The 26,515-nt window shown below is 55.4% G+C and overlaps 3 protein-coding genes across 4 annotated transcripts; 1 reads left to right on the top strand and 2 right to left on the bottom strand.

Annotated features, from left to right (window-relative positions):
- The first annotated feature begins 93 nt into the window (after positions 1 to 93).
- Positions 94 to 5,388, top strand: LRRC46 (leucine rich repeat containing 46). Its single transcript, XM_045526308.1, has 8 exons — positions 94 to 416; positions 1,287 to 1,392; positions 2,698 to 2,806; positions 3,592 to 3,638; positions 3,904 to 4,013; positions 4,203 to 4,272; positions 4,530 to 4,699; positions 4,931 to 5,388. The coding sequence occupies exons 1-8, from the start codon at positions 407 to 409 to the stop codon at positions 5,299 to 5,301; spliced, it is 993 nt and encodes a 330-aa protein (XP_045382264.1). The 5' UTR covers positions 94 to 406; the 3' UTR covers positions 5,302 to 5,388.
- Positions 5,389 to 5,865: 477 nt separating this feature from the next.
- On the bottom strand, positions 5,866 to 9,863 carry SCRN2 (secernin 2). Of its 2 annotated transcripts, none has more exons than XM_045526306.1 (8): positions 9,761 to 9,863; positions 9,155 to 9,328; positions 8,688 to 8,869; positions 7,568 to 7,767; positions 6,902 to 7,117; positions 6,655 to 6,823; positions 6,378 to 6,558; positions 5,866 to 6,169 (listed from the first exon to the last, which is right to left on the bottom strand). In XM_045526306.1, exons 2-8 carry the CDS (start codon positions 9,326 to 9,328, stop codon positions 6,011 to 6,013), a joined length of 1,281 nt encoding a protein of 426 aa, XP_045382262.1. In that variant the 5' UTR covers positions 9,761 to 9,863; the 3' UTR covers positions 5,866 to 6,010. The 2 variants fall into 2 exon arrangements, with proteins under 2 accessions (XP_045382262.1, XP_045382263.1); XM_045526307.1 differs by having other exon boundaries at positions 6,655 to 6,820.
- Positions 9,864 to 15,188: 5,325 nt separating this feature from the next.
- Positions 15,189 to 16,869, bottom strand: SP6 (Sp6 transcription factor). Its single transcript, XM_045526305.1, has one exon. It carries the CDS (start codon positions 16,763 to 16,765, stop codon positions 15,635 to 15,637), a length of 1,131 nt encoding a protein of 376 aa, XP_045382261.1. The 5' UTR covers positions 16,766 to 16,869; the 3' UTR covers positions 15,189 to 15,634.
- Between the last annotated feature and the right edge of the window lie 9,646 nt (positions 16,870 to 26,515).

The raw sequence follows: 26,515 nt of genomic DNA, 5'->3' as shown, positions 1-26,515 counted from the left end.
GCCCCGGGGCCGGAAGCAGTGGGCTGGAGCAGTAATCCGCATGCGCTGAGCCTGGCTTTCACCTTTACCCCGCCCCCTCCCCCCCTCCGGCGTCCGGTCTCCTAGCAACAACTCCTGACTGCTAGGAACCGTTCCTCTCACTATTGCTGCCCGCAACCCACTAGTTTGCTGCCAGCAAAGCCCCTCCACACCCCTCAAACTTCAAACTCTCCACCTCAATTTACTGTTGTCTTCGACCCCACCCCAACAATTTGCTCTGAATCAACCCCTGTCCCTTGTCTCCCAAGTCTCTGAGTTTCTCTCTCCTCCTGCCATCCTGGATTCCGTCATCCCTAGGAGCCGCCAAAGCTGTTAGGCTCCTCTTCCTTCCTCTCTCGCCTCAGACGGCAGCCTATTATTTTAGATTATGCCTGGAGGTGAGTTAGGGAGGTGGGATGGTGGGTAGAACAGTTGGAAGACACTGGGGTCAGGTCTCCAAGTGTTAACGGACCCACAGGGGGGTTCAATGTTGTTTGTCACACAGAAAGCCAATTACTGAGACAACGAGGATTGTCAAGGAAGGATTTATTTCAGTGGATGTGCATCTCCTGGGAGGTGGGAGGTATGGACTGCCTCAAATCCGCCTCCATAACCAACAGGGTCAGGGGGGTTTCTGGAGGCAAAATGATTAAGGCACGAGGGGTGTGAGCATCATTGCATGTTTGGGGTGGAGTGCAGGGCATGCAAGCCCAGTGAGAAACCATGCTAGGACATACATCTCATGATCCAAAAATGGCGGATAAGTCCCAAGGCAGGGGTTTTAGTATTATAATGAGCTAGGGGTTAATATTGGTCATTCTTTCAGCCTCGTGGGCAGGCTCAGTGTGTGTTTGGGCACGGTCTGTAGTGAAGTGTCGCTTATCTTGGCTTCTCCCAACAAACAGGTGGTGTGAGGCTTTGTAATTATCTCATGGCTGCAAGGAGGTTCCACTGTTTCTGGGAAAGAAACTCAAAAGAGAATGCATTAGTGCAACAGAAAGTTACAAAGTTCTGGTCAGCAAATCTTATCGAGAGCTCTCTATTTTCTGCCAATTTTGAGACTGTAGCTGCTAAGCTAGCAAGGCTGGGCTGAGATAAAACTCATTGTCAAGGTCACTTAGAGCTGCCAGCCCCAGCCATAATGTGAACACCGAAAACTCATTTGAAATATAAGGGAGTAAAAACATTATTGAGAAAACATTTTCTTGCTTATGGAGCTGGTTACACAAGAATGAGGAAATGTGACAATTGGACTCATCTTTTCACAGGTAAGCTTGCCCAGAGTCCAGAGGAAGGCGGCTTCTGCATTACTGAAGCCCTCATCACTAAGCGGAACTTGACCTTCCCTGAGGATGAAGAACTGTCAGAGAAGATGTGAGTGCACGGGGGAGGAAAGGGAGCTGGGAGATGGAAATGCTCAGGGTGACAGTTCCCTGAGCTTTACTTGTCTCTCTCCACTTACTTCACATATCCAATCAGGGGTGTCCAATTGATTTTCCCTCCTTAAAAGCTATTCTATTTCTTTTTCATCGTCCTCACTCAACTGCCTTAGATAAGCTGTTATCACCTCTCCACAAACTCCTGATTAGCCTCCCTGTCCCTAGTCCAGCCTCCCCACACTGTTGCCAAAGTGATCCTTCTAACTGAAAAAGCTGACCAGGCACTCCCTGATAGAAACTTCCTTCGCTCCCTATTTCCTCCAGAATAAAATCCAAACACCTAAGCATGAGTTGACCTCTGCTAGCTTTTCAACCTTATTTCTGGCCACTCTCCACAAGTATGCAGTTTCTCACACCCTGTTCTCAAACCTTAACACTTTCCTACTCAAGGTGGGGAGGGGTGGCAGCATTGACATCACCTGGGGACTTGTGAGAAAAGAAGAATCTCAGGTCCATCCCAGACCTACTGAATCAAAATCTGCATTTGAATGAACCCCCTCCAAGGGATTCAAGGGCACCCTAAGTTTGAGAAAGGCTGGATTAGCACCTACTATTTGTTCTGCTTGAATTGCCTTCTCCCCATCCCTCTCCCATCTTCGGGGATCCTACTCATCTATCACACCTCCTCCAGGAAGCATTCCCCGATCCTCCTACTCTGGACTTGGTGCACAGCCCATGTACTCCCTCAGTCCCTTGTACTTGCTTCTGCCATCCTCTTGTCACAGATGTCTGGCCTGTCTCTCTAATAGGGACTCTGTCATTTTTCTCTAGTAGGCACTCAGTAAATGTTGTGAAATTAATGAATGGGTGGATGGAACAAGTGATTTTCCCTCCATAGGCCGCCCAAAATGGAGGCAAGAAAGGCTCTTCCTGCAGAGATTGTCTCATCTCTGTCCCTGCCCCTGCCTCCACCATCCAAGCTGGCCAGAGGAAGCCTTCTCTTACCTCTGACTCTCTCCAAGGACCATGAGCTGCCATCACCCAGTTTCCCAGAGGGCCCTTACCCTCTCTCACTCTGACCCGTCCCCGTGCTACTGACAAAGATCCAGGTCTCCAAATCAAGCCAGTTTCACAATCTAGACTCCACCTCAAGATGTCTAGAAGCTGTTCCTGACATCTGATCAAAATCACTCAGCCATCTACCCCTCCTTGAAACACCTTCCCACCTCCATCCTCCCTGCTATGAGACCGACCGCAGAAGTGGCGCTCTGTCACACCACCTTGCCCCCTGTTCTCCCAGGTTTCACACTCTTGCTGAACTGCAGACGGTCCGCCTAGACCGGGAGGGGATTACCAGTATCAGGAACTTAGAGGCCCTCCAGAGTCTTCACAGCCTCTATCTGCAAGCGGTAACTTCTTGCCCCTCTGCCCTTCCTCTTCCCCCACCTGCTGTGGACCAAATCTGTCATCCTGTCCATTCCCTGGTATTCAGGCAAGCAGACCTTCATTTCACTCTTTCCCAGGTGAATCAAAAATTCTCCTGAATTGAAAGACTGACTCCCCCAAAACAGATCCTAAATGCCTTTGAAACACTGTTCTTTATTAGACACATCTATTGGTCTAGAAGTTCTTCTTGGTGTCTACCCTAAGTCTTTCATGTTATGTGCTCAAGCCCATTTCTTGTTTTGGAGAATACAATGAGGAAACTATGAAGATTCCTCTACACCCTTCAGATCATTAAAGGCTGTTTGGTGGTGATTGGTGGTGGCTGATTGATCTTCAGCCTTCCCCGGGTTGAATATACCCAGCTCCCTTAAACTTTCCCTCCAGAAACTTTTACCAATCAAATGAAAGTATGCTCATTGTTCCCTCTGTATGCAAGCCACCGCCAAGGCCCTTTCCATTTCCCTAGTGGCCTCTTGGTTCCTTCTCTGATTCCCAGGTCACTCTTTGGTTGTGGGGTCAGAGGCATATACTTTAACCACTCCAAGTTACACCCTTAACCATCCACTTAGAGAAAGCAAATCATCTTTCTCAAGGTAGTGGCATTCTGTTCAAGGACTGGGGTTATCATTCCCAAAGCACCAGTTCTCCAGCTGCAAGAGTAGACAGGGTCTTGGGGCTTTGTCCCCTTAAAGGGTCCCCCACCCAGCTGACCTCAGCTTGGTTTCCCTGCCTTGGTTTCTTCCTGCAGAATAAGATCCGGCGAATTGAGAACCTGGCTTGTGTCCCCTCCTTGCGGTATGTGGTGCCAGGGCTCAGGCAGGGGAGGAGTGGGCAGGGGGAGTCTAGCAACACCCCAACGAGCTGCTTCAGATCTCTCCAAGGCTGGCTGCTTGTCAGCTGAGGACACAGCAAGCCTAGCTATGCTTCCCTGACCCCAGAAGGCCATGTGTCCCCACATGTCATCCAGCTGTCCAGCCAGGGGGCCCAGGGGCCTGGTGCCCACTCCTTCCAGCTGTTCTGTGATTCAGCTCTGCCTCTATACCCTGTCTTTCCCTTACAGCTTCCTGTCTCTGGCAGGAAACCAAATCAGGCAGGTGGAAAACCTGGTCGACCTCCCGTGCCTCCAGTTTCTGGACCTTTCTGAGAACCTGATAGAAACACTGAAGCTGGGTAGGAACACCGTTGCCCTGGCTCATGGAACATGTCCTCATGGGGCCCATCTCCCTGTGCTTGCATTAGCCACAGCCCCCAGGACCATGCTTCGTCCTCAGGGAGTCCAGGAGGCTGGGCAGAGAGGCGGCGGCTTGGGGCGGGAAGATGGGTACGAGAATCTCATTCTCCCACGCTTGGCATGTGCAGATGAGTTCCCCCTGAGCCTGCTCATCCTCAACCTGACTGGAAACAGCTGCACCAAGCAGGACGGCTACCGGTGAGGAGAGTGGGAGGACAGAGGGGATGGCTGAGCTCCTCTGCTAACCCACGCGGGCTCCCTCTCGGCCTGCAAACCCGGGTCGCCGTCCATGGCACCTTCCCCCTTCACCCCCATTAGCCCCCAGGAGCCAGCCTCAGCTCCCTGGGGCTGACCCCAAGCCCCGCATCCTAGCTCATGCACCCACCACCCCTCCAGGTGGGTGCTGTGGCATGTGTCTTTGACTCCTCTCACTTTCCACACTGGGTGCCCTGCAGGGAGCTGGTGACAGAAGCCCTGCCGCTGCTCCTGGACCTGGACGGGCAGCCTGTGTTGGAGCGCTGGGCCTCGGACGAGGAGGATGAAGCTTCAGGGGAGGGGGATGAAGCCTCTGGCGAGGACGATGAAGAGTTTCCGGAGCTGAGTGGCCCATTCTGCTCAGAGCGAGGTGACCCCACCTTCCAAGGCTTTTGGCCTCCCTGGAGCCCATGCCTGGCCTGTGGGGCATGGGGGAAGCTAAAGATGGCAGTGGTGTCTGGGGAGGGGACCCCAAGCTCAGAGCAGCGTCTGGGCCAGAGGTGGTAGACAGTGCAGCCCTGGGCCCCAGCCTCAGGCTCTCACCCACCAAAAACCTTCTCCCTGAGCCCGGGGCTCCCTCCCCCCACCCCTCCTCTCCTAGGCTTCCTCCAGGACCTGGAGCAGGAGATGAGCAGGCACCAGGCGCACAGGCAGCAGGCAGCCCTGACAGAGCACCTTCTGAGGATGGAGACCCAGCCCGTCCTCACAGACTTGCCCCTGCTGCCCGGGGTGCCCATGGCTGGGGACAGCAGCCCTTCGGCCACTCCCAGGCAAGGGAAGGAGACACCCCCTGAGGCTGCCTCCTCACCCCAGGCCGCCTCACCCACCAAGAAAGCAAGCATTCTGGTTCCCAGGGGCCAGCAAAGCTCTGTCCAGGCCAGGAAGGGGGTCCAAGTAGCTGCAGCCCCCAAGGCCTCTCTGGTTGGGGTCCCCAGCACAAGCAAAACTACAACCAAGAAAATCAAGAAATGATTCTCTATTGGCCTGTCTCTGTGAGTGGGGCCTGCCCTCCTCCTCAGACCCCTTACCTGTGGCAGGACCCTTCCGCAGTAAAGTGTCTCCAGGCCCTGAATATGCTTTTCGTGTCATTTGGGGGCAGGCATCTCAGGGAAAGCAACCAGTAAAAGCACCAGGTAACGGAAAATATGAACCTTAACCCACAGCCTGATTCTACAGAACAAGTTTCTAATCTTTGGGGAACTACCCAAAGGGCAGATGGCCTCCTGGCTCCTGACAGAGGCTGCATCTCACCGCCTCCCCCAGGGAGTGCCCCTCCCAGACCCAAGCCAAGGACCAAAGACCTGTTGTCTTAACTCTCCCCGAGCAGTAGCCAGCTGCTGTGCCAGGCATGATCTTCACGCACACACACGCACACTGCTAGGGAAGCCCCTCCCCATCCTCCAATCTAGTCCCCATCAGCTAAGTCATGAGAATTTGCTGCCCAGCGGGACAGCCACAGGCCCTGCAGCCAGCCCGGGGCCGCCTTTTGCCCTCACTTGGCTCTCCCACCCCCACTGGACCTGGGATCAGGTTCACTGAACAAGAACATAAAACACATTTATTAAGGCAAAGGTCGAGCTGGCCACTAAGAAAACATGGCCCAGGGGCATGAAGGGGTTGCTCCGGCCCCGCCACCCAGCTCAGGGCAGGTGCTCGCTCCGTCCTGGAGGCGCTGCAGTGCTCAGGTGTACGCCTGGCGCTCCCTCTCCACGAAGGTCTGGAAGAGGCAGCCCAGCTCCTGGGGGGGTGGGGCCCACTCGCCAGCCAGCAGCCCCCGCACGGCCTCCAGGCCGTCCCGCTCCAGATCCCGCTGCTTCTGCTGGAGCTGCTGCCCCCGGTCCTGCGGGGAAGAGCTGGGATGAGTCTGCCCAGGAAGGGCTTCCTTTGGGATGAAGTGAGGCCTGTATGCCACCTCGCAGGAGCAGGAGAAAGGAGGGACCACCTGACACTGTCCTGGGCAGCTAGCTTTGGAGGGACCCTCCTCCAGCTCTGGAGTCTCCTCCACTCCCAGGTCCCCTCGTTTCCAGAGTCCCATTGCCTGGGGTTACCTGATCACTCTCCATCAGCCCCAGGGCCGCCTGGTGTCCACGGTAGAGGGCGTGCCGGCGATCCACCTGAGTCTGGAATCGCGGCAGGGTCCGAACAGGGTCCTGTGCTCCAAAAGTGGGAGACAGCACCTGGGGGGCCTGGGCTGCCCCCACCCCGAAGATGAAAGGTTTGAACACTGACCTAGAGGGACACGGATGGAAGGGCTGAGGTGTATCACATCCTCTCACCGCCCCTGTGGCACCCCCTCCCCAGCCTTCCTTGCCTCATCCCTCCCACCTGGATGGGTCAGGTGTGGCAGTGAGGAAGTGCACGCAGGGCTGTGTGGGATCCCGGGGCAGGATGGACACCATGCTGGCGGTGGTGCGGAAGCCTCCTGAGTCCATACAGATGCCACTCTCCTTGTCCCTGAGGATGCCCATCATCACCTCTGCTGTGATGCCGCCTGCTGAAGAGGGCAGGGTGAGGGCCCCGGGGCAGAAGGGGACTCTGCGGGAGGGGACAGTGGCCGGCACCGCTCACTGACCTGGCTGTTGCCGCAGCAGCTCCCGCCCAGCCCGGAAGCGGGCCTTGGCAGCCTCCATGCGCACAGGCTGCCGGGCCAGGGAGAAGACCTGAGCAAAGTCAAAGGTGCCCTGACCCCCCCACCAGCCCTGGGCCTGGGCATGGGTCCGAAGCTCCGGGTGTTCGGCCGAGATGTCCGTGCCAATGCTCAGCTGGTTGGAGATGTTGCGGGCCCCCTCTGTGGAGGAGATGGGGGAGTCGTTCATTTATTATTAATCACCTATGCTGTGCCAGGCACTGGGCTAGGAGCTGAGAACATGCTGGTGAAGGGAACCACCTACGCTCGTGGAGCTTAGGGTGGTCGGGGAGGTGGACAAAATAATCACAGAGATAAATGTAACTTTGCAACCACGGTGAGTGCAATGAAGAAACTTCTTGTACACAAGGGGGAAACCTGACCACCCAGAGAAGTCCAGGAAGGCTTCCCAGAGGAGATGGCAGGCTGAGGCACAAAGAGGACTTATCCAACTGTAGGGGGAAGAGAATTCCTAAAGTCCTCTTCTCCCTGGATGTCCCGAGAAGCTTGCTCCTGGACTGGGCCCTTCCCTGCCCCCACCCTCTCTCCCACCTGCCAAGGCTAGCAAAGGGGGAACACCTCCGGGGGGCAGACTCCAGCCTGGTCCCTCACCCGGGATCCTCTGTGCAGCCCAGAGCCTCCCAGCGGTCTCCAGGACCCACGCCTCAGTGCGGTCAGCCAGCAGGAAGGTGTTGTGGTAGGAGAATGGTGCAGGGTCTTCCCGGCAGCTGCCCCCCTGCCCATAGCGCTCCAGCAAGTCTGTGATCACACGCAAGGCTTCCTGGGAGGAGCTGCTCCGTTCTAAAGCCAGCCTGGCAGAGAGAGGGCCAGGGGACAGAGGGTGATGGGGGTATCAGTGGCTGGTTGCAGAAGCCTCAGTGGACAGAAGGGACCCAGAGAGGTTTAATGACAGGCTCAGGTCACACAGCAAATCCTCTGGTATTGGTTGTATTAAACACAATCGTGCCAGTGGTTTCCAAGCTGTGTTCTCAAGGTCCCATGAAAAGGCCTGAAACAGTCTCAGGGAAGGAAGTGCCCTAAGTCCCCAACCTTTCTCTAATCAGAGCTGCTCCACTATTATAAGTTTTATAAATCGGTACTCTACATGAGATTTTTTTTTTTTTTTTGAGACAGTCTCAGTCTGTCACCCTGGGTAGAGTACAGTGGTGTCATCAGAGCTCACTGCAACCTCCAGCTCCTGGGCTCAAGCGATCCTCCTGCCTCAGCCTCCCAAGTAGCTGGAACTACAGGCAAGTGCCACTATACTGGCTAATTTTTTTCTCTTTTTGGTAGAAACAGGGTCTCGCTCTTGCTCGGGCTGGTCTCAATCTCCCGACCTCAAGCAATCCTCCTGCCTCGGCCTCCCAGAGTGCTAGGATTACAGGTCTGAGCCACCACACCCACCCTACATGAGATTTCAATTGAAAATAATTTTATATCTATTGAAAAAGAATTTTAAACTGCTGCTCTATTTCTGGGCCAGGAGAGGCCCAAATGTGGCTACATTTGGAGGCTCCTTATCAGACTATGGAGATGGGTCCCAGAGAGAGGAGAGGCAGGGCAACCTCCCTGGTGAGAGCAGAGAGGAGGAGGCCCCTGTAGACCATGCTGGGGAAGGGGAAGATGAGCCCAGGTCATCCCGTTTTACAGATGAGAAAACTGAGGTCCACAGAGGCTCTGCTCCTAGATTTCTGCTGTGTCGGGGGGAGATGAGAGAGGGCAGAGTCCACACCTGAGTAGGTCCATGCCCAGCAGGGCTTCCCCCTCTCCAACTGGCTCCTTGGTCCACACAGCCTCATTGCCAATGCAGACACCGTGCTCGTTGGCACCCATCTCAGCCCCCCACAGCCAAGAAGGGCGGCTCAGAATCACAGCATGCGTCTTCGGCACCTGTTCCACCTCAATGTAGGTGCACTGGAGGTGAGGGAGAAGAAAGGAAGACGCCACTCAGAAAGGGGGTAGCACCTACAACATGCTGGCACTTTGTCCCTTTGAGGAAGATCTTATTCCCATTTTACAGACGAGGAAACTGAGGTTGACAGAGGCCAAGTAATCCGCTCAAGGTCCAGGTTGGTAGACTTGAAGCTCATGCTCTTTCCACTACCTCTGGCAGCCTCCCAGGTGTGGGGAGCAGGAGAAGAAGGTTTTAGAATGCCTAGATCTGCCACTTCTCCCAGCACCCCATAAGGCGTAACCCACCTGCAGCTGGCTCCCAGGGGTGTGAGTGCCTGCTGGTACAAACACCACCTCCTGCACCTCGTCCCGGGGTCGGTCGGAGTTCTTGGCAAAGATCACGGCTGGGATGGCTGAGGCCGGGGGCACGGAGACAAAGCAGTCGCAGGAACGTGGGGCGTCAGGGCTCGACGATGCCATCTGGGGAGAGGTGGGGAGTGTGTCTCCCCCTTGCCACCTCTCCTGATCCTGGCCACGGCTCAGCCGTAGGCAGCCCCTCCCCCAACACGTGCAAGCAGACACGCAGGGAAGACGCTGCCGTTGGCTCCTGGGCGCTCCGCACCGCACGCACACGCGATGCACGCAGTGCACAAACGGAGGCACACGCTCTCCCCAAGATCCAGGCTCGGGAGTCGGCAGGCGGGTGCAGACATTGCACGCTCTGAGGGTCCTGCCCCTACTGGGAGTCCTGGCCCTTGGGGCAGCTGTGGGACCGTCTCTCTCGCGAGCCCACCCCTCTCCAAGAGTCCCACGGTCCTGCGCATGCACAGACACCTGCCCCTCTTCTGTCCACTCTTTCTCGTGTCCCCAGTGCTGTATGCCCTTCACGATCTCTCCTCACAAGACCCCCACCTTGGTCCCGGGCGCCACCTCCTCCTCTTCGGCTCAGGTTGGTCCCATTGGGCGGAGGCTCTCAGGTGACCTGGAAGGCCTTTGGCCTAGGGGGCGGAGCCGGAACAGAGCGCTTGCAGTTCCGCCGCTTTCCACCAGGGCGCGCGCTAGCACCACTTGTTGGAGCCGAGCGGCCTTGCAAGCCCTACCTGGCTCCCTGCCCTACCCAGGCACCCCTTTCAGGCCTGGCAAAGGCTGGGACGAAATCTGTGGACTCATCCAACGGGGTCGCTGCGGGGAGCTGGAGCCGGGGATGGAAAGCGGCCTGCGTGAAAAGGGAGGATTTGTCAGAAAGCAGAGATTGCTGGTGCATCTGGAGATTAAGAAAGAACCTCAACTACCTGAGTCCTGGCTTGAATTATAAAGGCGCCCAGGGGAATAAGATACGGTATATAGCAGAGTGGTCTGGTCGCAAGCCAGGAGGTGTAGGGATAGCTTATGTTAATTCATTTTTCAAAAAAGGCGCATATGCACAAAACCCATCTGACCCCAAAAAGCCTAGTCTGCCTCACAGTGCTCAAACTGATAGGAAGATAGCTTTGAAAGGAAATGTAGAAATTTCTAGTTCGAAGATTTGGTGCCTTTACAATATAGTGAAACTGAAACAGCAAAGGAGAAGCCTTGGCCAAAGAGGGCACACAGCAGTGTAGAGGTAGGCTCTGATCCCTAACCTTCTGGTTTCCGGTTCATTTTCCTCCATAAACCATCTTTCCATAACCAGCATTTAAGCAAATGCATCTCTTTTGCTCTGTGGAGCTCTCCAGGAATGGAAGGAGGGGAGATGCTGCAGATTATCTACTTCTGGGGATTACATTGAATCTATAGATTGCTTTGGGTAGTATGGACATTTTAGCGATATTAATTCTTTTTCTTTTTTTGAGACAAAGAGTCTTGCTCTGTTTCTTCGGCTAGAGTGCCGTGGCGTCAGCCTAGCTCACAGCAACCTCAAACTCCTGGGATCAAGCAATCCTCCTGCCTCAGCCTCCCAAGTAGATGGGACTACAGGTGCGCACCAACACGCCTGGCTAATTTTTTATTCTATTTTTAGTTGCCCGGTTAATTTTTTTCTATTTAAAGTAGAGACGGGGTCCCGCTCGTGTTCAGGCTGGTCTCGAACTCCTGACCTCAAGCGATCCTCCCGCCTCAGCCTCCCAGAGTGCTAAGATTACGGGCGTGAGCCACCACGACAGGCCTAGCGATATTAAGTCTTTCAATCCATGAACACAAAATGTCTTTCAATGTATTTGTGTCTACGATTTTTTTCGTCAATGTCTTATCGTTTTCAGCGAACAGATCCTGCACCTCCTTGGTTAAATTTATTCCTAAATATTTTATTTTTTTGGTAGCTGTTGTAAAGAGGTTTGTTTTCTTGCTTTATTTTTCAGATCGTTCGTTGTTAGTGTACAGGAACGCTACTGATTTTTGTAAGTTGACTTCGTATCCTGTGCTTATTAGTTCTAACAGTTTTTTGATGGAGTTTGGTTTCAAGGATTCTTTCAAACCTACACTGCTAGGACATTGAGCAGTCAGGCACACCAGAATTGATGGGAAGGTGAAGGCTGCTTCTGGTGCAATGTCGGGGAGGGGTTGTGAGGTTGCCACTGGGTGTCCTTCCAGAAGCAAACGTCAAGGCTGTGTGCGGGCGAACACAGGCAGGAGTGGTGGTTCGCCTCCTGCACTTCCCCGGCTGTCCACTGGAGGGCGGGGACGGGCAGGAGGAGAGGTGTGGAGAGGCCGCGCAGCCCCAGGCTGCAGCTCCCAGGCTGCCTTCTTCTCTGTCATTTTCCCATTCCTTACTGCATTCACCCACCCCAGAGGGACTCGACTCCCACTTCGCAGGAGAGGGGATGGTTCAGAGAGGTCACCGCGACAGCCAGCCCAGATGTTCTGATTTCCCTCCAGATCCTCCTACCAAGGCGCCACATCTGAGGGGTCAGAGGTGGCCCTGGGCTCTGCAGGGGGGCCAGGCCTGCCAGGCAGCATTGCAACCGAGGAAGCAAGCGTCAGAGCCCCGCCAAAGGCCCCCGCTAAGAATGCAGGTCAGCGGGAGGGAGGAGCTGCAAGGGGAGGAGGGGCGGCCCCAACCCTGCCCAGACAGGCCCAGCCGGACCGCAGCTGCCCTCCTGTCCCTGGGGCAGCCGCGGGGGAGAAGAGGAGGGCACGCACCAGGTTCCTGGGGTCTAACTCTCTCAGAACCAGGAAGACAAAAGAGACACCTGCAGGAGTGGGGCAGGCATGAGGTCACAGGAAAACGCACCTGTCCCTCCTCCTCCCAGCCTTCTAAATCAGGAGCAGATGGAAACAAACAACTGGCCCCCAAACCTGTCTGTTTCCTCTATAAGCCCTAAATCATTTTCATGCCCTCATCCCAAACTGGCCTTAAACTGTATGACCCCGGAATCTCCCAAACGAGTGATTGGATGGGTCAACCTGAATACCAGATTTGGTTTTGAGAAATTGGGTTAGGGTTAGAGTGGGGAGAAATAGGAATCCCATTAGGGGAAAATAGTAATTTTGGCAAAAAAGTAGGATGGGAAGGTGAAAGAACACAACAACCTACCCCTACCCCTTTGGATCCAAAAACTGATCCTCTGTGAAGCGTCCTAGCTTTGAAGCTCTGGAGTCATGAGGTTTTTAACTCATTTGACATGAGTTAGGTACCAACTATGTGCCAGGCACTGGGAGGCCTGGGAAAATGCGCACACATGGGTATTTCTGCATATCTCTGAGGGCGGGCCCACCATGGGTCTGGTGGGGGTAAATTTGTGCACACCACGGTTGTGTAACTGTGGCGGGTCTCGAGCTGTGAGTTGTAGTAGGGGCCTTTCCCTCATACTTTCCAGCTGGGCGGGAGCCCATCAGATATCTCGGCTGCCTTTCATCGCCTTGTCCCTGATAAGGATCATCCTGGGTGAAGAAATCACTACCAGTCACCCTCACCAAAGGGACGGCTGACATGCACACCCCCATGGGGGCGGGATGAGGGAGCCAAGAGGCCAGCTATGCCTCGGAAGGGAAGGAACCAGTGTTCTTAGGCAGGGCGGAGGACAGAAGGGGCTTAAATGTGGAGGAGGGAGGAAAGATCTAGAACCTTCTCATCCCCACAGGTGAAGACCAGGGAGGGACAGCCCAGCTATCAACCTAAAGGGAATGTTCCCCCACCTTCTGTACCAACCACCTCCAGGAAGGATCAGACCTGGGGTCCCAGCTCTGACCCAACCCCAAGGAGGTGCAGCAGCAAAGGGAAGTGTCCACCCCACTCTGCAGCCCAGACCTGGCCCTCACAGCGGAGAGACACTGAGTCAAAAAGGAAACGGAGCTGGAACACAAATGAGGCATGATGTGGTTGATGACTTTATTTTTGCATAAAAAACACAGGCTGTTTCTTCCTCCTCCTCCTCCCCCCCAAAAGTGGGTTCACAGCAGTTAAAGAAAAAAAATTCCTACATTTTCCTCTAGGGGGGCTGCCTGGAAAGGCAGGCAGCCAAGCGACCTAGATCTATAAGACAGGAGAGCAGAAGAAAACCTACCCAAAGCCCCAGTGCATACCTCCAAGCTTGGGGCTTCTATAGGGGGGACCATCCCTGTCCTCCCACCACCAACACCCATTAGGGAGTTCCCCTTAGAATGGCCAGTGGAAAAGGCTGTTTTGGTGGCACAAGGAGGGGGTGGCTGGTTTCGATGGGTGGAGGAGAAAGGCATCCCACACCCAAAGTCCCCTCCCTCTCTGCCCCCTCCACCTGCAGGCACTGTCAGCTTTCCTCCTGCCCCCCACTCTCTCAGCGACAAAAGCCACCTCTGCTCCGGTTAGCAGGAGGTAGGGAAGAGAGGAAGAAGAAAGAAAGAACATTATCTCTTAAACTACCCCAGGCCAATGAGTCCCTCAGGGAAAATCACCCCTGTCCCTTTTAAGGAGGGCCCCTTTCTACACAAACACATATTCCCACCCGGATCCCAGCCCCAGCTTCCCATGTAGCTCCCAGACCTTGGACTGGGCTTCAGCATCCCCAAGGGAGGAAGAGATACTGTGGGCCTAGGGCCCCAGGAACTTGGACAGGGTGAACAAGATGGGGTCTCCCTGGCTGGAGACCCCAGGCTCAGTAGAGAAACACACACACACACGTACATACAACATGCACACATACGTGCCCTAATATTAAATAAAATACCTTTTGCTTATAACTTAAAAATCAATACACAGCTAATCCCGCAGAGGGCTCTGGGTGGAGAAAGGGAGCAGGGGAGGGGGAGGGGTCAGAGGGAATCTAAGGCTTCGCCCTCCAGCCTGGGAAAGCACCCCCAGCTCAGGGGCCTGTGACCTGCCAGACCCTTTCCACATATCAGCTCCTTTCCCCTCTGTCTGGCTCAGCCTCTGCTGGGCTTCTCCCCTCCCTCCGTCCCTCCCTCCCAACCCCATGATCATAATCAAAATGTATTTCTAGCATCTAAAGGAGAAGGGAATGGAATGGGGACAGCTTCCTGGATGTCACCTCAGAAGGCAGAACCCCTTCCAGTGGGAGGAGAACTCCTTCATGTGGAAGGGGAGCTTCCCCCACAGATGAGATGGGGAGGAAGGAGCCTCCTACGCACACCCTACTACTACTACTACTACTACTACTACTACTACTACTACTACTACTACTACTACTACTACTACAGGGAAAGGGTTGAGTGTGCGAGGGAAAGGCAAGGGCCATGCTGAAGCAGGAGTGGGGCTCAGCTTCTTGGTGATGGCCAAGGAGGCAGCCAGGAGACCAGCAGGCAGGGGTAGAGTCCTCCACTCCAATTGGGAACCTCTGGAGGTCCCTCTGCTGGGACACACCCAGTCTGCCCCCAAATAGCCCAAAAAAACCCCTTCCTTCCATCCCCAAGGGAAAGGCAAATGATGGGAACCCAGGGTAAGGAACTACATCAATTCTACAGCTACTGGCTGCCTTGAAAACCTACCTAGAGTAGTAGACGGGGACTGTGGGCCACTGAACTGTATTTTTTATAAAGACCAAGAGTTTAGGGCTGAATCAGAATTGGAAAGGGAAAGGGTTAGTTCCTTCCATTCCCCCACCAAATCCCTTTCTCTTGTTATAGAAGGAGACTTCCCTGCTCACCCCCACCCCCACATCTAACTCTGCCCTCCACCACACAGCCCTGGCTGGGACCCCATAGAGGATTCCAGCCCTCTTCCCCTCTTCCTTCAAGGCTCCATCACACTGGGTCTGGAAGGGTTAATAAGGAGGCACATCAAAGGAACTATTTTTACAGCAACAACCTTCCAAGCCAGATAGAGACACCCCCGAAAGGGAGACCCCCAGCCTCCCCCACCCCATCTCAGCGTTCCCTCAGGAAACCCTAGAGGCAGAAGCACTTTATGAGGGATGAAAGAGACCCGAGCCGCAGGGAGGCTCCGGAGGCGCTTTTATGTTCCGGTTCCCAGGCGCTAGGGACGTGTCCAGACATCTACCCCCAGCGTCCGGGCCGGCCCCACTCCTCTCCGGCTCCAGGGATGCGGGACGCGCTGTCTCCTCTAGCCTGTCCCTTCACCTCCAGCTGCGGTAGGGGTGTCTCACCCTAACCCCCAGCCCAGGGACGAGTGAAACAGTGAGGAAGGGAAGAACAGAGGGGCGCGCGCGCGGCTCCTCCCGGCCCCACCAAACGCGTCGCGTCCAGTTCCAGAGACTAAAAACCCCTAGCGCCTCATCTCCCTGTCCCGGCACCATTTCCCCCCATCAATAAATAACCACCTTCCTCTCTTACTTAAGTCGCCCCCCAAGGGTGTCAGACCTGGGGGCTCTCATCCAATGCCCCCTAGAGATCAGCAGGGAGGCGGCGCAAAGGAGCTCAGTTGGAAGGAGCCGCGCTGCCCTCGGCCTCCCGTTTGCCTTTGCCCCCGGGGGGCTCCACGGCGCAGCTGGCCTTGCCCTCGCCGGGGGCCACCCCGCCAGCCTCCTCTTTGGCGCCCTCGTGGGTTTTCATGTGCTTGGCCAGGTGGTCGCTGCGCATGAAGACCCGGCTGCAAACTGCACAGGGGAACTTCTTGGTGCCGGTGTGGGTCTGGAGGTGGCGTTGCAGCTCGTCGGAGCGCGTGAAGCGCTTGCCGCAGAACAGCCAGTTGCACACGAAGGGACGGTCGCCGCTGTGCCAGCGCAGGTGTGCCTTCAGGTGTGACGTCTTGGCATAGGCTTTCCCGCAGCCCGGAATGTGGCAATTGTGCAAATGCTTCTTCTTGCCCCCATCAGGCCCACACGGAGCCCCTAGTCGCTCCGCCTCCAGACAGTTGGGGCAGCGACACACGGTCTGGCCTGAGCTGCGGGGCACTGACCGCCGGGAGCCTTTGGGCCGGGCCGCCCCGTCCAGACTGGAATCCAGCCCTTGGGACTCCGGGGCGGCCGCTTCCAAGGCCTTCGCCCCGTCGGGGGGCCCCAGGAGATGCTGCCCTCCGGCAGGCGGGAGAAGATGGTGCGGATGCGGGTGGGGTGGCGGGGCACAAAGCTGGTGGTCTCCGACGTAGCCCCCTAAGCCAGCCTGAAGCGCCCCCGGGTGGCCAGGTGAGGTCAGCGCGCCCTGAGTGTGGGGGAGGTCCATCCAGCTGGTGCCCGGATGAAGGTCCCACCACGAGCCATCCTCCGTGCCTGGATGAGTTGGCCGGAACCATGATTCATAATGGTGTGACATGTCCGGCTGCAGGAGCTTGGAAAAGGGTCCCGGGGCCAAGGGACTGTCGCTTTCCAGGTCCTCGCAGGTTACCCGCGAGGAGGCCCCTGGCAGCTCATAGCCTTGTGAGAAGTCCACCTCCGGGCCCAGCGGGAGGCTCTGCAGCTCTCCAGGCTGCAGCGGGGAGGGGTAGTCCCCGGCCTCCGGGCTCGTATGGCCCTGGTATGTTTGGAGAGGCTGCAGGTCAAGGCGCGGCGGGGAGGCGCGAGGCGCGTCCGTGTGCTGGCTGCCCAGAGAGCCGCAGACAGCGGTTAGCATTGCCGGGATCCGGGGTGGGGGACAGGGACGGTCAGGGGCACCTCAGATGGGACCTAAAGGAGGCAAAGAAGAGAACTAAGGAAAGTAACCAACTCACTTTCCCTCCTAACCCAGATCCCCTCCTTGCTCCTCTCTGGCCCCCAGGTGAAAAAGAGGGATGCACCTGTGGGTGGGGACTAAAGATAAGAGAATTTGGGAGTACTAGGAAGGTTGATAATGTGAGGCTCTCAGTCAAGGGCAGAGGATGATGGAGGTCTACTTCCTCTACGTGATCGCTCCCATAGGACCCAGCTCATCCCTGGAGTTGGGCTACTCCTAGGCTGGTAGGTCAGACACATCCACAATACAGTGCTAGAACCATCTCCAGCCCAGCTGCCCAGGCCAGCACAAGGGGCAGTGGCATTTCCACCTGCAGACCTGCTGCCAGCCCAAATGGAGCATCTAGACCCATCTCAGCTTCCCCTGCTTAACTCCGGATACAGACAGGGAGAGGGGGTGGTCTGTTTCTAAAACCCAAAGCTTGAGGTGACCTGCCCTTCAGAAAGCCCAAAGTAGGTGCTGAGTTTTTAGAGATAAAGTTCTCATACAGTCACAAGGCATGTTCAGTGAGGAAAACCCCTCCGCACTGCTCCCCCCAGCGCCCTGCCTAGCCTGGTTGCATCGGCCCCACCAAACCTACTCCCACGCCTGGCCCCCACCCTGTTCCCTCGGGCAGCAACTTCACTTCCCTGGGGTGCAGCTGCAGTGCCAGTTTCTGGGGGAGTTTTCCCCACCAGAGACAGCCAAGTCCCCTTCCCTGTCCTGACCCACACCAGGACCAGCCAACTCTCTGGCTGCCACCCATGCCCTTCTCCATGATAGGGAGACTCAGATATGAAGCTGGGAGAGGGTGGCTTCGCCAGAGAAGGGGCCAGCCAGAGAAGAGCTTGCCAGCAAGCTCAGGAAGGTACAGTTACCTCCCCCTTAAGGAATGCAGGGTCGGAGTGCGGGAAGAGGAGGGCAACAAGAGAAGCCATAATCATAGAACTTAAGAGTAAAAATTGTCCAAAGAGATTAGATTATATAAGGGGTGCATCCCAGGCATGGGTCATTTTTAGAAGCCCCCCAGATAGATGCCATGATAGATAGCAGCCAATTGTTAAGAACCACTGCTCCAAGCCCACATTCTTCTTCTAAAAAAGAGGAAACAGGCTGAATTTGGAGCAGTAACTTGAACAAGGATGTTCATTTATTCATTCAGTCAACAAACATGTACCGCGTAGTGCCTCCTTGAACCAAGTCTCCCAATTCCTGGACTCCTAGTCTGTTGTTCTTTCTCTAAACCATTAGGTACCTAAAGACCCCCACCTCTTTTTCGACCACATATCTGTGACTTGGAGGTCCCCCTCTTCTCACCACCTCTCCCAAATGTCTGAGAGTTTGTGTGCCTGGGCCTTCTCTGATGGGGTGGGTGTTGAGGGGGGGCGGAGAAGGCCAGTGATTTAGGGCAGGGTCTTTTCCCTCCCACAGCAGGGCTCAGCTGACCCTACCAGCTTCTGCCTCCGGTACCAGGGAGGTGGCACTGGTAGTCTGGGAGAGAGGACGGGGCGCCTACTCAGGCTCCAGCGGCCTCACCACAAGAAAGGAACAGGGTGAAGCGGCAGGAATGGAGCCTCAGGCCGGGGCGGGGTGGCAGCAGTGAGGCCTGGGACCCTAATAGCTTTTGGCGCCTGGGAACTGCCCCAGGGGCTGGGGGATGGGGAGGCTAGGACGACCCAGACTCCAGAGTGGCCTCTCCCGACAGAGAACCAGAGAGACCGAGAGCCCAGGCCTGAGATGCAATGGCCTGCTACCAGGGTTTCAGGAAAGGAGAGAGCGGGGCGCACATCTCAGGCTTCCAGCTCCTCAACGCAGGAAAGCGAGTAGAGACACCCTAATGTCCCGTTCCACCGCTGCCTTTCCGGATCACGGCGCTCAGGTGGTCGGGACTTCAGTAGTCCCAGTTCCCAAAGTTCCAGTCCTCCGGTTGTCCCAGTCGCTCCTGTTCCCCCAGTTTCCAACCTCCTTGGTCCCTCCAGTCTCTCCCGTTCGCCTGGTTTTCCCTACGTCGGGGTTCTAAGGCCCTCAGATCTTTTAGAACCACCCCGCTCCCAAAGCCACCGGCGGCTGCGGCGCGTTTCTCCGACGTGATCTCCGTAGCGCGCACCCCTGGCCACCCGGACCCGGGCTCCTACCTCGAGGCTGCGCTCGGGCTGCGGGCGCGGCAGGCTGGTGCGCTACAGACCGGCGCTCATGGGCCCCGCGCGCCGGCGGGCTGTCCAGCGGCGAGGGGCAGGAGCCCAGGGCGACCCGGACCGGGCGGCGGGCGGCGGGCGGCGGCGGAGGAGACGGTGGGAGCCGGCGGCGGGCGGGAGCCAGCGAGCGAGCGAGCGAGCGAGGCCAGCTCCGCCCGTGACTCACCCGCGCTCTCTGCCTTCATCCTCTCCCCAGCGCTGCTTTTTCCCGAACTCGCGGCCCCGCCCACCTCACCTGCGGCCGCCTTTAACCCTTGCGGGCTCGGCCGGACGGGAGGCCCAGCCGGCGAGGAGGGGGCGGGCGGGAGTGGGGGAGGGATGGCTAACTAGGCCGTATCCCGCCCGCTCCCTCGCTCCTCTCTTGCCCCCTCCACTCGCTGGGCGAGGGGCCCGGGCGGGGTGATTCCCAGGTTCTGAGACTCGCCCCATCGGGTGGAAAACTGCCCTCGAGTTGGCCCGGTGTGGTAGGGGACGCGGGACTCAGACCCTAATGGAGGAGGGGGCGGGTGCTAGAGGTGATACAGAGCCACCCTTAGGTGGCAGCCCTTAGGTTGCCTAGACGGCCCTTGCCCACCCGACGGCCCTTCCGCGGCGCTGCCACGGAACTAAGGGGAAAGAAGGAGATAGGATTGAGCGCCCAGTATGTGTCCGGTCCACCTCCAGGCCTAGGCCGTGAGAACTTTGTCTCGGCTGCTCTTCTTCACCTCCCCGTCCACCTCGAACCGCTTCTCTCCACCCCGCCTCCCCCATCTCTTTCCCTCTCGCTTTCCTCTTTTCCCTCTCTGACCTTTCTGGGCGACCATCTCCTCTCCTCCCTACCCGCAATGTCCCCCCGCCCCGCCGGTCTCTGCCTGCCCCCATTCGTCTCCCAGGGCCCCCCCGCAGCTCTCACTCTACACCTCACCTTAGGCAGGAACCCCAGAGCCTCCTAAATCCAGCTCTCAAGTCCGCTCCCCACCCTCTTCCTCTCGGTGCCGGAGGTGCTCAGCCTGCGCCCCACACCCGCGCACCGGCACACCGGGTTCTGAAGCTTGGGCAGGTCCCTGAATTGCCCTAGGAAGGGACACTTCTGCAAAGAATTGAGCGACCCCTGGCCAGCGCTCCTTTCCAGTTCTCACCTGAGTATTTCAACCCAAGGTTCTTAACTTTAGAGAAAGGTCTTGGATTCCTTTGAGAAAAACAAACGCACACACACAATGCAACACTCTGGTAAAATTTCAGGGCGTTTGGGGTGCTCACCTATAAACTTCTGTCAAGATCTGGATAAGTCCAGATCTCCGAGACCCTCCAGTCAGTAGGGAAGTCCCTCCACCCACCCACCCACCCTGCTGGCCTCAGGGCTGAGGTTGCCGGGGACTCCAGCCCCATAGGTGCATTCCCTGCCGACACGTTGACATCTGGAGGTGGCCCCTTTTTTGCAGGGGGATTCTGACCAATCTCCCTATTTCTGTCCTCCCTCAGTTTTGCTTCTGGTATGCTCTTTGCCATTGGCATTTTACATTTTCGTTTTTATCTTTACAGTGGATTTCGTACAGCTGGAATGGAATTGGGGCTGATTTAATTTCACCTCTCCACCCCCTATTCCAGCCCCTTTAGTTTACCTGTCCTGCACTCGTTTGGTACACTAAGCATGACTTTAAAACCACTAAACTGAGTCCACAAGCCACGTGAAAATCAATCTGTGTGCGTGTGTTGCCCCTCCAAACATGCACATATTCTTATTGGGAGTCAATGTATGAGTCATCTGTGCATCTCCCTGTTTTCTAAGGCTCAATTCCCTTATCTGGACAACCTGGATACAAGTTGTTAGGGTTTCCTGGGGCTTAAAGGAATTAATGTACTTGAAAATATTTAGCCCGTGAGGCCCCTGGTAAGCACAGGGTAAATGGAAGATATCCTTGTTATAATTATTAAATTATTCAGTTCCCAGCAAATGTTGGTTGTATTAAGGTATACTCACAAAGATCTTTGAACTAGAAGTTGATGGACCTAAATTCTCATCCTAGCCCTGCACTTGCTAAACTGACCCTGGCTGGTCAGGTGGCTCTAAGCCTCAGTTTCCTGTGGGGTGAAGGACAGGCATTTGGAACTGAGCTTTCTGATCAGCCAGGACCTCCTTCTTCCCTGCATTTGGGTCCCTGGGTGCTCTGGTTCTTTGGATCTTTGTGGCCACAGTTAAATCGACAAGTCTCTTCATAAATTTCATCAAGTTTTATCTCCATTCACTCTGCCTGCAAATCCTGGATAGCTGGGTCTGTATCCCAGTTCATAGCCACCTATGGAACAGCGTAGGGGCTCATCCTGTCCAGAACAGAGCCCCCAACCTGACTGAGGGACTTCGGTTGCTGGGTTATGACTGATTGACCCCATGGCATTCCTGCATTCCTGTTTCTCCTCCCAGCCTCCTGCTGTTGCTGTCTCCTGCTATTGCTGTCTTCTGCTCTTAAGGTGCCAACCTGCACAAGAGTCTGACTTTGGGTTGGAAGGACTGAGTCCACCTCCCATTTATAGAAGCCAGATTGCCTTATCTTCCCAGCCCTTCCATCTTTCCCTAGAAAGTAACAGGGAGAGGGAATACAGCCCTAGGAAGGCAGATGTCCCACCCCATTCCTCCACCCCCACCCCGGCTCCCTTTAACCCTACCATGCCCCAACCAGACCCGAAGCCACCTGGGGTTTCCAGGAGCAAAGACCCTCCATCTTCCTGGGGCTCATCAGCATGAAATTCAACTATATTGAAGTTGTCTCTGGAAAAACTCAGCCATTCTGATTTCCTGTCTATGTTTCTGCCTCTCACTCAGGTTACCATCACTCTCTTTCTTCTGGATCTCCTTCTGTTTGTCTTCCTCTGCTTCCAGCCCTTTCAGTTTCCCACTTGCTAGATGTTTTCCTACGAAATGATGGCCATAGTCTAACATCGACATGACCACCAAGGTTGCCACAGCCCACTGCTCATATTCTTATCTCTACTCAAAATTGAACAACGTCACCCACCATGTCTCCCACACTAAATGAGATCTGCCCAAGAGTTGGGCAATTTCTCCTCCTCTCCCTCATTCCCTCAAGGAGCTAAATAGATTTCCCCCGCAAGTGTCCACCTCCCATTTCTGCCACCCCTCTTCTCCTCAAGCCTCATTTATAGTTGGTGATCCATTTTGTACCTGGAGCAGCCTCATTAGTCTGTGTTCCACATAACCAGCATTTGTTCATTGAGCACCTGGTGCTTTACACAAATATCTCTGATTCTCATGAGCATGCAGCAAAGTAATCATTAACATTCCCATTGTACAGATGAGGAAGCCAAGGATCAAAGAAGTTAAATGACCTGCCCCAGATTACAGACCTTAAGAAACAGAGGGGGAAACTGAGTCCAGATCGGTCAGGTTCCAAAGCCTGTGTTCTGCCTGCTATTCCATCTGGACTCACTAGGGCAGAAGTGATGACCCTGGGAGTCTGGCTCCCCTGGATCCTGAAGGTGGTGGAGACAGCATTTGTAAACCAATCATAGATCAAAGCCATTTGTCATCCTAAATCTAATAGGACAAACGGATCCCGTCTTGAATTGCATGGACAAGTCACACTCTACACCTCTGGTCCCTTCTAAACCTTAACTGCCCTGTAGAGATTGCACTATGAGGATATCAAAGCTGGTCTGCCCCTATAAATTGTCTAGTCCAAGCCATAATTTTACTGGCAGGGAAACTAAACCTCAAAACAGGGATGCGAGTAGCTTAAAGTCACACAGTAAGTTAGAAACAGAGGAAGGGCCAGAACCTCAGTCTCTTGATTCTTGGTTTCCTAGTTGTTCACTCTTTTCCTCTCCTCCCCACTTCCACCTCCAGGCTGTACTCCCAAGACTCTGATCTAGCAACCCCGGACACCAACACATTCCTCCTTTCCCCTCTTCTCCCTGCCCCACTCTTCTGATTCCTGGAAAACCAGGCAGAGCCCAGAGCTTTCATTCATCCTTTATTCATTCAACAAACAGTTACTGAGGATCTGTCCAAGGCCAAGCACTATACTGAACACTAATTCTATCATAATTCAAATATCACTAGCATCTACCATCTCTTTTCAGTCTAAAAGATGAACCCAACTGAGGATAGTGTGTCTGTATGTTGGCGTGTGTGTGTATCTACAAATGTGTGTGCACATCACGCCTATGTGTACACATCGTGCCTGTGTGTACCTGTGGGCTTGAGCCCAGGGTGTCTGTCCTCTCTTATCCATTACAAAAGGAGTTCCCCACAGGACACATTCTGTGGTTTCTCCCTTACTACTAGGTGTTCTGTCATTCCTGAGCTTCCATGCAGTGAGTGTGTGTGCCCTGTGGGTCTATTAGTGTTTGCCCGTCGTTGCAGAGTGGAGCCCCCAGTCATGAATCCCTGACCCTCTTCTCCCCGAATCTCAGCCCAGCCCAGGCAGAAGACCTCCAAGGAATCCCTTTGGTTCTCCATGCAGACCCCACCAAGATCTCCCTCTTACATTCCCTTCCCCGATTCAGAGAGAATCAAGCCTTGCAGACTCTTCTCTGTGGTCCTCACTTTAAAGTGGAGACCTGCTCCTCTTTGTGGAGGTCCCCTGCGCTGGGCAGGGAACAGCCTCTCTTACCAGTCCATGGAGCCCAGAGCTGGCAGCGGCAGAACGGGGCAAGTGGCAGTGATAAAAGAGCCAGGCTTTATAAAGGAGGCGACAGGCAGAACCAGAGGGGGAGGTGAAAGAGCAGGCAGGGATGCTGCCAAGTCCTCACGGCCTCGGAAGCTTTTAGGATAATCCAGGAAACAGTGGCCCCCGGCTCTCCTGGGGGAGTCGTAGGGGGTAAGATCTGAGTCCCTGAGGTCTGCCAGGAAGGGAGGATTTCAGCTGGAAGAGGCAGCTGGGCTTGGGGGTGGGGACACTTCCTTCCCTAGAGTTGGCTGGGCAGTGGGAGAGGGACAAAGTGGTTCTTGCGGAATGGAGGAAATGAGAGCATTGCTAGGGGAGAGAGCTGGGATGGCTGGAACGCTCCAAATTCCATCCACCCCCTTCAGAGCTTTCCTCCATGGACTTGGTGGGAAAGAAAGAAGTTCTACTATTAAGACCTGAAACACACACACATATGCACGCGCGTGCACACACACACATACACACACAGCTTCAAGTTGGTCCTGCCCTGCAGAGCTCCACATCAGAGTTGTTGGTCTCTCCAGTCTCTGGGGAGCCTCATTCCTCCCTCTCCCTTTTCACCCTCTTTTCATGTACTCACTTCCCAACTTGGATCCCTGCCCCCCCAAGGGTCCAGTGTAATCCACTGTCTGGACCTGGGATCTCTCAGTGTCAAAAGCAAAGGGACGACACTTTCCCTGACTTAGGATAGGGAGGGGCAGCTTGAGATGGACAAGAGGTGACCTCAGAGCAGAGGCAGAGTCTGGCCAAGAACTCTTAGGGACAGTTCGGGACTCCTGAAACTCCAGGAGAGTGAAGAGGCTGGGAAGGTGGCCTGGAAAAGGCAGAAGGGGTGGTGGTGGGGGGCGGTGAATTTAGGTGGAACTCCCACATCCCCAACTATTCGCATGAGCCTAATTTCAGGGTGGCTGTAAGTCTCCACATATTGACTAACAGAAGCATGTCCTGGAGCAGAGAGGGACAAAAGACCAGGAAGGAGAAAGGAGATGAAACAATAATATGAGTCTCTCAGAGCTCTCTGTAGCTGGGAGTTCTGACCCACATAGGAGAGTGGCCTGGGGACTTTTCAGGGGATTGTATCCCATTCTCTGCCAGGACCCTTGGCACTGAGGCCAGGAGCTTCTGTGCACCCCGTCTGCACACACGGAGCCCAGTCCCCCTGAGGCTTGCATGTTACCTCCCTCCCACAGGGTAGCCAGGGAGGCTTCACCCCAAACTTTTATTGTGCTCCTCCCACTACACCCCCAGCAATTTCTGGATGGGGGATTCCCAGTCTCTTCATTAGCTTTCCAGCAATTATCCCATAAAGGCCCCGACAGGTCCTTCCTCTCCCCATTTCAGAGACGAGAACATTGAGGCTCTTAAGAGATAAAAGCTCGGGAGAGAGTCACCCATCAAGCAGGAGAGAAAGGAGCAGTGGGGGGCTTAGGAGGCCGAGCTACACCCCTCCCTTCAATCCCAGGTGAAATCGGGAGGACAGGGCCAGCGCAGCTCGCTGGGGGTACCTAGGCGTCAGGACCGCGGCAGGCTCCAGGGAGGGGCTTCCCTGTCCCTCCCCACCTTCCAGCCCAGAAAATCAGAGTGAGGGGGAGAAACAAGCAGAGGAGACCACACAGGTGGAGTAAATAATGTTAATACAGGAGCATTATCACTAGGGCATTTCCTCATGGATAAATGTCTCAAATACCAAAGGATGCCTCCAAATTATAGTTAATTACAGAGTTGATTTGCATAAATTATAAGGTGAGCATACAAATTCTTTCAATCGGTTCCATATGCTTAGGTAGCAGGTCCAGTCCAAAAGATGGGAGAATCTTGGGGTGGGTGGGGGAGTTTGGGAGAGAAGAAAGACCCAGCCATTGGCCTGGACCCTCCAGCCCACTCACCTTCCGCAGCCTTTGGGTCAGTCAAGAGGGTGTGGACACTCTGCCTGATTTGTGGGGAAGGAAGCAATGGCCACAACCAGGACCCTATGCAGCAGGAGACCCCCTTCCCTCTCTGTTCGCACCTCCGAACAATGTGCTTTCCCACCACCAATGACAGGCGGGAGAGGAGGTGGGACAGCCAGGGGTGGGCACCTCGGGGACCATAGCTAGAGTGGAGGTGGGCTCTGGAGTCTTGGCTTCAGGCCTTCAGAGGCAGAGAGAGGAGGGGGCTGAGGATGCTGAAGACCCAGCAGGGTTAAGGGTAGAGTCAAGCCTCTCTCTCTTGCTCTCAGCCCCCGTGGAGCCAGCAGCCCCCCCAGCTCACTCCCAGAGCCAACCCTGGGATCTCCAGTTTGATGTTGCCGCTGCCTGCACCTTCCAGGTGGCTCCTCAGCGGCTCAGACTCCCAGACTTTTGTCTCCAGTGCCTGGGCCCATTTCCTCTGCCCTCGCCTCTCAGTCCCCCACCTCCTCCCCCCCAGCCCTAGTTGCTAAGACTCTATTTCCTTCTCCAGCTCTCTAATTTCTCCCTCCCTGTGGCCCCCATCCTCAGCCCCAGAGGCCTGTCTCCTGCTCTTCTTCCCTCCATTTTTCTCCTCACCAACCTCCCTGCCCCAGAGATCCCGGGTCTCCCCAACACTCAGCTGTCAACTTTCCTTTTCCCACCCCCCGACTGCTTTCTGCTGCCCAAGCTACTCTCTCTCCCACCACCTGACTTTCCCACCTTATGCTGTCCCCCAAATCCTGCTGTCTGTAGCTCTCTAATTTTTCTCCCTCCACCAGCCCCAAAGGCAGAAGCTACTGGATTAGCTTCGGTGGAGAGGGGGAGGCTGGGCTAAGGTCCCCCAGGGGTGTGGGTGAGAGCTTACCTTCCTCTTCTGACCCTAGA

This window comes from Lemur catta, chromosome 15 (genome assembly GCF_020740605.2).
Source record: "Lemur catta isolate mLemCat1 chromosome 15, mLemCat1.pri, whole genome shotgun sequence".
NCBI lineage: Eukaryota > Metazoa > Chordata > Mammalia > Primates > Lemuridae > Lemur > Lemur catta.
The sequence above is the reverse complement of the archived record's forward strand: the minus strand, read 5'-3'. Positions and strand labels throughout refer to the sequence as shown.